The 13,521-nt window shown below is 44.7% G+C and overlaps 1 protein-coding gene across 2 annotated transcripts in view; it reads right to left on the bottom strand.

The window, feature by feature from the left end:
* LOC126535917 (uncharacterized) overlaps window positions 1-13,521 on the bottom strand; it is a 54,391-nt gene that overhangs the window by 28,513 nt on the left and 12,357 nt on the right. For both annotated transcript variants that reach the window (XM_050182773.3, XM_055073330.1), the window contains exons 6-7: window positions 12,518-12,731; window positions 4,029-4,109 (exon numbers count right to left, since the gene is read on the bottom strand). In XM_050182773.3, the coding sequence (XP_050038730.1) occupies window positions 4,029-4,109; window positions 12,518-12,731 (295 nt within the window). The remainder of the gene's footprint in view (window positions 1-4,028; window positions 4,110-12,517; window positions 12,732-13,521) is intronic.

Below are 13,521 nucleotides of genomic sequence, written 5' to 3'. Positions count from 1 at the left end.
AGAGCAGTACACTATTGTACAAGTGTGTTAGACATGGCACATGAAAGGATAATAGTGCATCATGCTTTGGACACTGACTGCATCTAGGCTAGAAGTGTCTTGTAAAGCATTAAAGACAGAATAAGCCTCCCTTGCACCTGTTAGTTAAAAAAATAGCCCTTGTGGTACTTGGTCACCGACAAAGCAAAAAAATGCCAGCATTACAACAGCCGTTACCATCCGAATACAAAAATTTAAGGAAGCAGTGGATTATCTTAGTTCCTGTAATTCTGCTTTGGAGTGCCTCGGAATTTCCATTTATTATTAGTAGATTCACATATCTCCATTAATTTTTCAGGTTACTTGAAAAGGTCATGTCAAATAAATTATTCTAATAAGCCTTCCTAGTGAACTGGATTTCCAGGGTGTCTACCAATTTAACACTTCCGAATTCCCTGAGTTGTCCAGGTTTTCCCTGAGTGGCTTTGCAATATTCCCTGAGTGACACAGAACTTTGTTTTGTGTCAAGCTGGGCTGACACCATGTCGCCCGATGCTGTCACTCTCTAGTAAGCATGTTAAAAAATAAAAAAGCGACTTCCAGTTTTTATAATAAGGAGTAGTGCTTACTTTATTTAATAAGAAAACTGAAAGGGGGGGGGGGGGGGTGGCTAGAGTGAAGTGCTCAGCAAATAAAATACCTTCGAAAAAAGAAAGGTAAAATCAATTGCGAATCGAGTTGATCATTCTCAAATACGAATAACAAGGAGATGCATACAGAAGCAAATATTTTCGAATATGAGCTATTTCTATCTATTGATTACAAGCTCATTTGTATGATGTCCAAACTTTGTCACAAGTGAGATTCTCTCTCAACAGCTGTTAAGTCACTCTCAGCTGTCCAGACATACTCTCAGCCCGAGCACAACACCTCAGTGTTGCGTTTCGCTGCTTGAAAGAGTTTATTTTGGTTTTAATGAGGGACACCTGCATCTCGGCGTCAGCTGATACACTGTTTTTTGATCTCAAGCCTCTTCAAAGAAGCGGCGGCATGCCTCCTTTCCCGTTCATTCCTCAATGCGTCAGTCCTTTCTGTTCTCGTCCTCCTTCCGACGCACATTCACTTCACGAACCATTTGAACCATCCTCTTGGTCAGTTGTACAGTGAATGTACGATTTTCACCACTCCCTAGGGGCCACAAGAACATAAAAAAAAAATCGGGCAGGGTACAGCTAAAGTTAATCATTCACACCACAATTTGTGTGAAATGTCTCATATTAAGAGAGCTACAGACGATAACAAGTTACCCTCCTCCATAGGCATGCATTTTCTCCTCAACTCGTTCGCTGAGTGATAAGGGCTAAGCTGCACCTTCACTGGCTCTGCGTCATGATGGCACGCTGTATTGTCGACTTCCGATTCTCTAGGAGCGCGCGCGGTGTGAAGTGACGGCCGCAAACACGCCAATCCTGGCGTGTTTGTGGCCGTCACTTTTGCTTACACCGGAAGATTACTAACACAATAGCGTTTTGCGAGTCCGGTATTAGGGTAAACCCAAGCGCAAGGGGACAGGGCCTGGCCGTTTGACCATGTCGTTTCATGGGATGAGCAGGAGCGCCAATGTGAATGGCCTGCATGGTGCAGCCACTTGGTGGCACAGAGCTCAACCACACACAGTAGCAGTAACGAAATGTATTCTTGATTATGGCGTGGCCAGCACATAGGACTGGCGGATAGTGCCAGTCCTATGTGCTGCAGCCAGTCCGCTCGTCTGCTGCCTTGCAGAGAGACAAGATGTCCCAGCTTGACATATTGCCAGTCGCTACGTTTGCAGCCCACAACGCAACAAAGCTGAATCATGGTGCTAGCGAAAAGACTGAGACTGACTCTGATTGTGGAGCTCTCGTCAAAATGGAGCACGTTGTAACACAAGCAGACGACGCTTGCTGTGTGCCGGAAGTGCTTAAGTGCAGTGAGAAATTTTTGTTGAGCATTCTCTTTCTGTTACTTTCTTTTTATAGAAACAAATTAACTAACATTACAACTATTACGAACATCATTCATTCACCATAAAGATGGAAAAATTATTGATGACGCGCCCTGGGCAGCCAATTGGATAGGTCGCGCTACTGACGTCAATTGGGTGATTTACGTCATATGGGTAGGGGCGGCTGAAAATTCCACCAAGCAATGTGCTGCGATCGGCAGCGATGTACATTCTTAAAACCTTAGAATAAATTACACGCTTTATGCGGAGCACTTAGATGCGTCAATTAATGATAAGAAGGACCTACTTTATCGACTCCATACATTTGTACGAAATCGTCAAAAGCGTTTCAGGGTCTTTTTAAGGCTCAAATCGCCACAAGCACATGCGAAAAAGCTCTGAATGCGAGCCAGTACACTTATTAGGTATATCGGTGCTCGTACGGTGACAGGAGATGGCGAGTGTACACATGTATAATTAAGGAATAAATATTACGTCCCGTGACAATTGCCCCTTCGGACGCATGTTATGCTTCACTACGTAACACTACTGTACTAAGGCGAAGATAACTTTCAGGAACCTGCCTTATGCAACGCGCTGTGCTTTCTGAGCTTCGAAGCTAATAGCGAGGACCACAAAGGCGGAGTCGCATTGCTGACAGTGGCGAATTCTCTCAATGAAGAACACGGCACCGAACGGCAAGAAGCTTAACAGCAAACATCGAAGCAGCTGGGCCTAGCGCTGCCGCGATGTTGGGTACGGCTGCAAGCGGATCTGCGTGCGAAAGCGCCGTTCGAGGCGGCGAGGTAATCAAAATGGCGGCGGTGGTGGCTGTTTGATTAATGCTATTCTGGACCTTGGTCACGGCAAGAACTCCGGAAAATTGGACGGCGAAGTGTTCTTGCGTCCAAAATGTCAGACGTTGACTATATGGGGTACGTGGTGGTGCCGCGAAGCTGTCAGAATTATCGGGCGTCCGGAAAGTCGGTCATTGACTGTACACTGGCACGTCCTCCAGCCGACGACACGGCGTCAAAGTAGATGCGTTACGATTCCTCTTTGTTACTCGAGCCAGCATTACCGTGGCTTTCGTTCCCTTTTAATAAGATTACAGCTAATTTTCCCTGATAGAAGCACAAATTCTCTGAGTTTTCCCGAGTATTTCCAGGTTATTCAATATCCCTGAGAATTCCCGGTTCTCCCGGTTGGTAGACACCCTGATTTCACTGCTTATGTTGTTTCTTAGAGATTTGAAAGTAGCGGAAAATTCAGGTTCTTCAGGATTGATAAATTTACCAAATAGCTTTTATTTTTTACAAGTCAGATAAATTAGGTAGTCATTCAAGGCTTGGATGCTTTTTACATGGTATTATATCGGTGACCAGAAAGTAATTGCTATAGATCAGCAGAAAAGGTTGATTTCACTATATGTACACTCAGACGTGGATCTTTCACAAACAAGTCCCAAATATACGGAAGCAGTGTGATCCTTGAAATATGTCAAGCTTTCATTCCCAGATTATCCAGCAAAGTGATTTGACAGAAGCTTTGTGGAAAAATTATTTTTGAACTTGTAAAAAACAAGCAAGTTATTACTAATGTTAGTGGCAACAACTCCAGAATAACAAGCTATTGCATGGTTAGTGACATTTAAATTTAATGTTGAAAAAGTTTTGGTTCTAACATGCACTGACCATGTACTGATGTGCAATGACTCATGACCAGCATTTGCTGTTGGAACACAGCATGGGCCACCTATGTTTAAAAAAAAGTAAAATATAAGCACTTGCACGACTACACGACAGAGGGAAACCAGATGGACCTTGGTAAGGTAATCCTACCAAGGTTGCTGCACCCAAGAGGAATAAAAGGAGGAGGTCATGGCACATCCCTGACCTTGTTCAGTTCGAGGCAGTGATTTGAAAGTGCAACTTAAAAGGGGTGCGAGAGCCCAGTTACAATGATAAAATGTTGAGAATAGCTGGCCGACACTGTGATGCCCCCTTTAAGTTGGCCTAATGCAATGCAACAGCTTATGTAAGCAATGTTACTTAATACTTACCTTGTCTAAATACTGCAGGAGGTCTGTCAAAAGAGAAGGTAAGCTGGCGTGTTTCGATGAAGCTGCCTCATCGTTTCCACTCTGAAAGAAAAATGGCATTGATCTCTGTTTTTTGTCTAAGACCACTTGTACAGACATTAAAGTCACATGTGCTTTACAGAAACGGGAGAGGTAAATTGGTGCTCAATTTGGCTGTTGTGGGCCAGAAATTGGAAAAGGCAGCTGTTGCTGCACATTATCATGCAGAAGGCCCTTAGCTGCCCTCCACAACATTTGCTATTGTTCTTTATTAAATAATAATGAGGAAGTAGGCCAATTTATTTATGGCTACCCCATACTTACTGGTAATAAAGCAACACTACAGACAATAAAGAAAAGTATAAAAACTGTACACACACTAGCTCACATCACAAGCACTAATTCAGTGAATTACTACAGGTCTACCAGCACTGTTTAGTACAGGAACAGCAGCAACTGCATGAACAAAAATTATTATATACACAGCAATCATGCACGAAGTTTTATAAAGAACTATGCAGGTGAAACTAATTGCATGTTGTTAACGGCAACCTGAAGTTTACAGCCGGTATGTCAACGCTAGCTGTTAGAGCACCTTTGAAAACATCAACTTCAATTGTTTGCGGCGCTCTATGTCTTGGTCTTGTGTGGCTATTTATTTTCAGAAGCCCACAAAATGTTAAAAAGATGCCATGTGACTACATGCCAGTGCTCAGCAATGACAGTGCTCTCAAACAAACTCAGTGGAAGGTAACTGCCTTGCATTCAGCACACTGTCCTGCACAGTGTATCACATTTGAGCTAGATTTGGAGCGGGCAGCACGCACCAATAACACACGAAGGAAAAATTGCTCACGCGCATGAACATAGCCATGGCAAAGCGACAGCACGCACCAGAAGCCGACTAAAAGAAATCGAGCAGCTTTTTGCATTGTCACAGTGAGAGCTACTAGGGGCAGAGGGCTGAAACAATACCGCCTATGAGCTACCTTCAGAAACCAGCACGAATGCGACACACTTTGCAAAGCGATGTGCTAAAAGCAAGGTTTACTTCCCAGCAGCCTTTACACTGAGCTTGTTTGACATTACTGTCGTTGCTGCGCATATGGTCACATGCTATTTTTAATATTTCACAAGGTTTACACACAGAAAGAAAAGCCACGCAAAACATACTGTGCTGCAAACAATTGAAGCGGATGTTTTCAATGGTGCTCTAACACCTTGTCTTGACATATCTGCCTAACAAGTTAGTTATTCATTACAAACTAAATTATGAATGAAGCAATTATTTACGTAGAAGGTTTTACTCTTATTTTTTAAAGAACTTGGTGCTTGATAACTGGGACACCCCAGATAAAACAGAAAGCACAACATAATTGACACACAAAGTCTCACAAAAGCAAAACAAAGTAACTACAAAGGTTAAGTCAGATTATCGTGAAGGACATTGACAACATGTGTCTGCACAGCAGGTTAGCCTGACCAGGGACTCTATTCACTAAGAGAGGTGAAGGCACCTTCTGCTGGTCACACTAGGAGCAGGTGCTCTGCTGAGGCTGCACTAACAAGAGGTCGGCCCATACTGTCTGCATAGCTATCACCCCATGGTGAAAACAACACAATGGACAAGTGAAAAGACATCTTGTCACCTGTCCAAGTCTGTTTTGATAATGACAAAGTCCAGCTGCCGTGACCATCACTAAAACTGCTTTTAGTCTTGTATTTGAAATAAGCAAACAGCAGCTACCCATTAGTGAAAAATAAAAAAATTCGGCGGAGACACTTAAGACTGCTTATGTGTGGGAATGCAAAAGCATTATAGTCCCTTTGGTGAGGTGTTTTTGACTGATGTTTTTGAATAGGAGGCAGTGCGCTCATTTTATGCACACATGACGTGGCACCACCTCCTTCCTATTGGCTGCGCCATCACATGCCCAGTGACGCACTAGGCCACAACTTTAGTCAGCCAGATGCCTGCGACGGGACGTGTGCAATGACATACGCACACCTTTAGTCAGCCAGAACCGAGGAGCCACTGCGGCGTCGGGGAAGCATGCTCGTCTCACACCCCGGAGTTCGTTTCTCACCCAGACCCAAATGTACCAAATTTTCTTTTCATAGCCGTTAATTTACTTTGTTTACAGGAACCCCCATGACAAATTTTGACATTAATCCGAGCATTTCTGGCGTGTTTTTAGTCTTTGTGCTGTCAACCAATTTTGGTACCATCGCTCGGTCATGCCGCTGTCGCCGGACTTTTGCGTAATGGGGCATGTAATGTATTCACATTAAAATAGTACAATGCGCTTCACTGCTGATTAGCTTCTTACACCACTTCCTGGTCAAGTGCATCTAAAATCAATAACTGAAAATCTCGTTGGGTTGGGAAGCAAACTCATATTGGAAACAGAATTCCAAACGAAGTACTTGTGGTCAAAAAAGGGCTAGAGCTTTCACACAAAACCCGGAACATTAACCCATTTCACAACAGCAGCACCTTGGTTGGCATTCTTTATTAATGAAAAACATGTCTGCTTATTTGCGCCGAGGCACTACACAGCTGCCAGACATTTAAACATGGTGATAACACTAACGGGGGCTCTTTGCAGAAATGTAAAATGTGAGGAGGAACATGTACATAAGCATGTTGATTGCAGTAGGGCAGTTTTTGATATCCTGTTGCCACGTGAACATTGTTAGACAAGACAAATTGGTAGATGTATCTGTTGGTACACATGCTAATTCATTGAAGGTCATGCATGGTAGCAGTCACCTAGCCAGCCACTGCAAAGGTTGTGGCTGTAGGTTATTATAGTCTGGGTGATGCTGTGTCATAAATAAAAGTTGCAGTTCTGTTTGAAGGGCAAAGCTTTGACAGAGATAGCACGGTGTTAGAATATTCAAGAACCTAAGGCTTGTAGATTCATGGGCAGTGTAAATTGCAGGACACTGCAAACTCATTCACAGACTAAAATAAACACACAGGGTGTGACATGCCCAAAGCCACAGATGAACAGATTTGAGCACTCGTGGTCACAGTGCTGGCGTGATGAGGAGCGCCACCAGTGGGGAGCAAAAAAAGCAACAATTCCATTCCCTTCACTCCAACACTGGCTGCGCAGGAATGCCTTCGCTGTTGCGCTCACACGCAGCAGGTCACATGACTTCCAACACTTGGTGTGCAGGCTTGACAGGCTTGCCTACACATGTGGTGGAGCACCTAGAAACCGCAGAGCCCCAGTGCTCATACAACTACCATTGCAATAAATAGATATAGGGAGCAATAAAGAATGTGAGACACGGGAAGTATACACAGTTCTGCAATGCAGTAATGATTGTGTTCCATTGCTTAACATAAAATAGTTGTCATATCTTTAAGTCATTCGCGGTTACATTTTTTGTTTTCCTTTCCTGTTGCATGTGCACTTATATATAGGCAGCGGACAAGCAGTAGACACAATCAGTGCTTTGCGGGGTGGCTCCTTCACTCTGTGTCCTGTTGTCATGGCACTTTTTTTTTATTAAGCCATACCAAGCCAGTGAAAACACAATCCTGCAGATTTGTAGGTATTGGTAACTACAGTGGAACCCCGATTATATGACTTTCTTGGGACCGCGAAAAAGCATAGCAAAATCCGAACATAAGTTATGCCTATAAAAATGCTACTTATTTCGCGCGACAGATTTATGAGAAACTTCAATGTAAACTACTAACATACTCTGCAGGGCTTGGAAACCCAAATTACCGAAAAGTAAATGCGATAAAAATGAATGCTGCAGTACAGGTACAAATCATGCTTTATTCAAATGAACCTTTATGGCACTCCACTGTCCACTGCTGCGATTCCCGCCAGCTGGCGCGAACTTTAAAAAAAGTCGTTAAGTTTCTTTTGGACCTTGTTTGATCCGTGAACCAAGAGCTTTCACTCGAGTTGGGCAACGTTCAAAAGGAGGTCCTCTGCGGCGTCGCGTGAACAGATGAAGTTCCAGATGCCGTCTATGTGCCGTAGCACCTCGGCGAATGTGGTAGGCACAGGCACGGCACCTGTGGCGTCATCGTTGTCCTCGTCCGATGTCACAGCGGTGTCGGCACTGGGCGAAGCCTCCTCGATGGTGTCATCTAGCGACACCTCGCCGCAGATCGCAATGTTGTCGTCGGCCTCCACGTACTCGGTGAAGGTTGTGGTGAGGTTTAAACCCTCGAAATCGTTGTCAGCAAAGCCTGCATCGGCCTTGAGCAGCATCGAGACTGTTGCGTCCCCAGCAGAGGAGGCAGTCTCTCGCTTAAAGCCACAGTGCTTGAATGAGTTAGTAATTGTGCTTTGTGACACTGCATTCCGCGAACTGGCAATAAAATGCATGGCGTCGAGCACAGTGATATTTTTTTCTGACTCGCTGTGCTTCATAGCTGCCAGCAGACACTGCACTAACCGCTTCTGGTACCCTTGCTTGACGCACTTAATGATGCCAGCATCCAGCAGCTGCAGCCGGCTTGTGCAGTTGGGCGGAAAAAAACAACAACCCTAATGTTCCTCGGGCTGGGTGTATCGGGTGGGTGGCACGGTGTGTTGTCCACGAAAAGCAATATTTTCCTCACCTTAGCCCCCATTTTGTTATACAGCTGCAGCAAAAAATTGCTGAAGTGCGAAGACGTCATCCACGCCTTTTTGTTGAAGTTGTAGCTGCACGGCAGCATCTTCAAGTTCTTAAAGCACCGTGGCTTTGCAAACTTTCCAACGAGCATGGGCAGCCTCTCGGAACCGTCCTCGTTAGCACAGAATAGTGCTGTCACACGCTCTTTACTACGCTTGCCACCATGACAGCAGTCACCCTTAAACACAAAAGTTTGCTCAGGCTGCATATGGTAAAAAATACTGCTCTCATCAGCGTTGAAAACGTCACAGGGCTTGTATGCAGCAATCATCTCTGGCAGCGACTCCATCCACTCGTTCACCATTGAAACGTCCACGGAAGTGCTTTCTCCGCAGCAGCGGCTGTACACAATCCTGTTTCGTTTTTTAAAGCAATCCAGCCACATGTTCGATGCCTGAAAGTCGTCGATGCCCAGACGCAATGCCATAAGGTGCGCCTTTCCTTTTAGAATGGCACCGTCAACATTGATCGCAGAGCTCCGTGCTTGATGTAGCCACTTGACGAGAACTTTTTCTAACTTCTCATGCTGTCCTTCTTTTACCGCTTTCCGCTTGAGCACGAACTTGTTGGCATTCTGCAATATCACTGCTTTGTTTGCCAGGATCGTCTTAAGCGAAGATTCGGGTATCTTAAGTCCCAGGCAATGCTGGCTTTTGTGGCTCCATGCCGCTTTTCCGCTTCCTCGATAATATTCAGCTTATCGCCGAGCGACAGAACTGCCCGCTTTTGGGACATTGCGCATCCGTTGCTCCACACAACTCAAAATCTCTGCTGAACGCTGGTAGCTAGAATCACGACGAAGAACACATGCGATAAACCTAGGCCTCTCAGCACTACTTTGTCGGCGATCTGCTGCTGGGAAACTGGAAGGATAGAAATGCTTCCCCAACGCAACGCCACCGAGATGAGAGGGAGAAAGTGATTGTGGAGACGAAAAGGCGTCATTTCAGCACTGCAGGCGTCACTGGCGGCTGCTGGTGGGGGGAGAGAAACGCTTCCCCAACGCGACGAGAGGGAGTCAAGCGGCGTCAAGTGCTCCGCATGCAGAGAGATGGAGCGAGGAAAGAGACCGGCGGCACTTTTCTTTCATCTGCCGTTACGTCCTGCGCTTCGCGAGGGTGGTCGTCGTGTAACGCGGGTCAGGTGTAAGATTGCATCGGATAACCGGAGTTTTTAACCCTTTGAAGGTTTTTGCCATATATGTACGGCGGCGGTTTTCTGTCCCGCAAGGTCTTTGCCGTACGGGTACGGTTTCGACCCTCCGTTTGAAATTTCGCACGATAATGATGATGCGTGCCTAGTGGGAGGTGCTGCCACCTCTTAGGACTTACAAGAAGCATTTGAAATTTGCGCTACCTTCTTGCAGAGATAAAAAGAACTGATTTCTAGCTTCAGCGCGTCGCGCAGACTGTGGCAACACCCCTTTTGCGGTTTCAGTTTTGCCGCGTGATAGCAATGGAGGCCCGCGAAACGCGATCTTTCTCTTTGTCGGCACTCTCTTGCAGGGGTTGGGGAAGTTGATTTCTATCTTGATTGGTGCTGCTCTAAGCTTGTTGATCATCGCCGCTCGCGAGGTATTCTCGCTCTCAGCGGCAATGCGCCTTTCGTGGTTTCGGTTCCGCCGCGTGATCGCAACGGAGGCGCGCAAAACATGACTTTTCTCTTTGTTGCTTTGTTGGTAATCTCTTGCAGGGGCAGCGGAAGTTGATTTCTATCTTGATTGGCGCTGCTCTTAGCTTGTTTATCACCGCCGCTCACGAGGTATTCTCGCTATCTGCGGCAACGCGCTTACGTGAGAGGGTGCCTCACACCTCTGTCCAAGGCAGCCGCACGAAGAGAATATGTCATGTGTGTGCCAACACAACTCGTTGCTCCAAGAGGAGAACAGACATGTGTTTTAGGTGTGCAGACTGCGATAAGGCACTGTGCGTAGACCTGTGTTTCAAGGAGTTCCACACTCTGAAATACTATTGAACATTTTTGCAGTTCTGAGTGATGCCGACACCAAAATACTGTTCCTAATTTTTTTTTTACTATATTTATTCCCGACTTTATACATTCTGTAGATTCAAGATCGGCAATAAAGTCATTTGACCACCTGGGAAAGCTATTTTCAAAATAATTCGACCCTCAAAGGGTTAATGTGTTGCTTCTATGGGGACTTAGCCGGGACTGCGCTAATCCGTCGTAAAACCAGGGTCGTCGCAAAACCTGGGTCATCGCGAAACCGGGGGATGTATAACTGGGGTTCCACTGTATTAAGAAATTCACAAGGGGAAGGATGAGTCATAAATGCAAAGGTTGGCATTTATCATCCCTATGTCAACTTTCCCTGCCTTTGCAAGTAAGTGAAAACGGCATGAAGGAGTTTGGCATATCATGCAGTCTGCTACTACTGCTACACTACTGTGGTGCATGCAAAGTGCAGCCTCAAATGGTCATGAAGTCACGCATAGGGCATGCCCAATGGCACCACGTTAAGTTGCTCTAAAACTCATCATACGATCTCAATGTGCCAGTATTCACAGGATGTGGATGATGTAAGCAACAGTGCCATGCAAGATGGTCCAATGTTCTGGTTTTCAGCTACAGATAAGTCAAAGCATGCCTGGAGTTTGAGGCAGAGTTTTGGAACTGGCACAACTGTGAGAGTGATTACCATGTTCATAATCTACACTCACAGATGTACAATTGGGGTGTGAATACACTACTGCAAAGCCACATAACAGTTTTAGGATATGAGATATGTATAGTAGCTAAAGTGGATGTATACCATTTTACAGCAAAGCTGTCTATGGCTAGGATCCCGGGGTTTCTTTGTGGCGTAACGTCGACAGAAAGCTGTCATCATCTGTGGCTAATATCCCATATGCAATGACTCATAACCCCACAAGGCGGAGGCTACAAGCACTCAGCATAGTGAAACGGACAATGCATACATGGAATCACGCATACAACATACAGAACAGCACCCATTTCAATAAAGAAAATGCTCAAAAGAAGCATCCAAATCCCATAATTGATGATAAGGTGCTCCTGCACCTACATAAAATGCGAAGTACATAGCACATCCCACATACGTTTCCCAGTAAAGATTACTGTTGCGCAAGCTGCCGTGGCAACGGCAGCTTCACTGTAGCGTACAATGCAGGGAGTAACGTAACTACACTTTTGTACGTAAAAGAAGAACCCACCGAGCGACTGATTTGTGTTTTGACAGTGCTATGGGAAGTCCAAGTATAGTGAGGGCTCTTGAAGAGCAGCGTGCATGCGAGGTGCAGTGAACTTCTTTTCTATCTGGTCCACTCTTTGTGGGTGCACCAAGTAGTGGCACAAGCCAAGTCACAGGCCGTCAAACGTCTTAGGCTAATAATTAGGTAAAGTGCATATGAATGTGACCATGTGAATAATTTCAACCTACGTCACAATGAACACCCATGTACTTAGATTTAGGTGCACGTTAAAGAACCCCAGGTGGTCAAAATTTCCAGAGTCCCCCATTACGGCGTGCTTCATAATCAGATAGTGGTTTTGGCAAGTAAAACCCCATAATTTAATTTTAATTTTTTTTTACGTCACAATGGGTAATCATTCTAGTTGTCATTTACAGCTTCACAGTGTGGATTGGACCAGTTTGTTTCTTTTTTTTTTGAGAGACATTCTAAGAAAGCAATTGCACAGCATCTTGTGACACTGTAATATCATTGCTGGTACAGTTTTGCTGAGCTCTCTATTAATGCATGTTTCGTGTGCTACTGCATGCTACATTGAGCTTGCTTGTTCAGGCAGGGTTTACAAACAAGAATGTGGACATTCACCATTTGCTGCAAAGAATGCCTTGCAGACTTCTGCAGAACAGGAGACGTTCCCAATGCCTTATTGTCTGCTGACATCAAGGCTGTTCTAATGGGTTTGCCAGATGACCTCCGAGACTTCTCAAACTTTTCTTGATGCAGCACATTATCACCATGGGTCTGCCGCAGAGCTGACAGACTGTAGCCTCGGGCATTAAGCCATTCTTTCAGAGTTTCCCTGCAAGAAAGTAACCACACCTTTAAAAATCATCCACGACAGATAGCGCAATTTGGCTCCTTCAGCTGGTGCACATCAAGAGGTGGTCAATAATTGCATGACAAACTGTATTATTCCCCTACCTAATTAGCAAAGTTACCATTCTATGTATTCATTATAGAACATGTGTTGAAATCGCGTAACTGAAGCTGGCAGTACTCAAGACATACAAACTGACAAATCCTAAGACTAGCACTATTTTATTATATCCCTCCTCAAAACATGCTCTGAAATATACCTTTTGTCAGAAAAGTTACAGGACTAATTTCTATCAATTTTTTTATGACATACAGATTCAGTGAATGGATGTTATCCAGCTGATTTTAGTATGTGCTCAGAGTAGACATAGTCTCGAATGACTTTAGCAACCCACAGTTTGGCTTGTTTGCGCATTGGTAGTTGGGCATTACACGTGTGACCTGTTGGATATAAATTCTAAATAAAGTCAACATTAAGCAAGAAAAAACCCCATATTGAGACAGAAAACATAATTCAGCAAGTACATGGTGATGAAGCATGATTGCAAAGCCATGTATATGAGTGGCGGCAAAATTTTCTAAAAGGCAGATATTCGATGCAAAATGATTCCAGAGTTGGCTACCTGTCAATGTCACAGACCGCAGCAAATGCGTAACCTGTGAATAATTATTGCACGAACATTGGCGTTACTGTGTGTAAAATATGAGAAAATCTGACGTTGAACACAATGATTTAGGAAAATGGAAACTAAATGTAGGTATCGTTCTTCTGA

This window comes from Dermacentor andersoni, chromosome 4 (genome assembly GCF_023375885.2).
Source record: "Dermacentor andersoni chromosome 4, qqDerAnde1_hic_scaffold, whole genome shotgun sequence".
NCBI classification, from domain to species: domain Eukaryota; kingdom Metazoa; phylum Arthropoda; class Arachnida; order Ixodida; family Ixodidae; genus Dermacentor; species Dermacentor andersoni.
The sequence above is the reverse complement of the archived record's forward strand: the minus strand, read 5'-3'. Positions and strand labels throughout refer to the sequence as shown.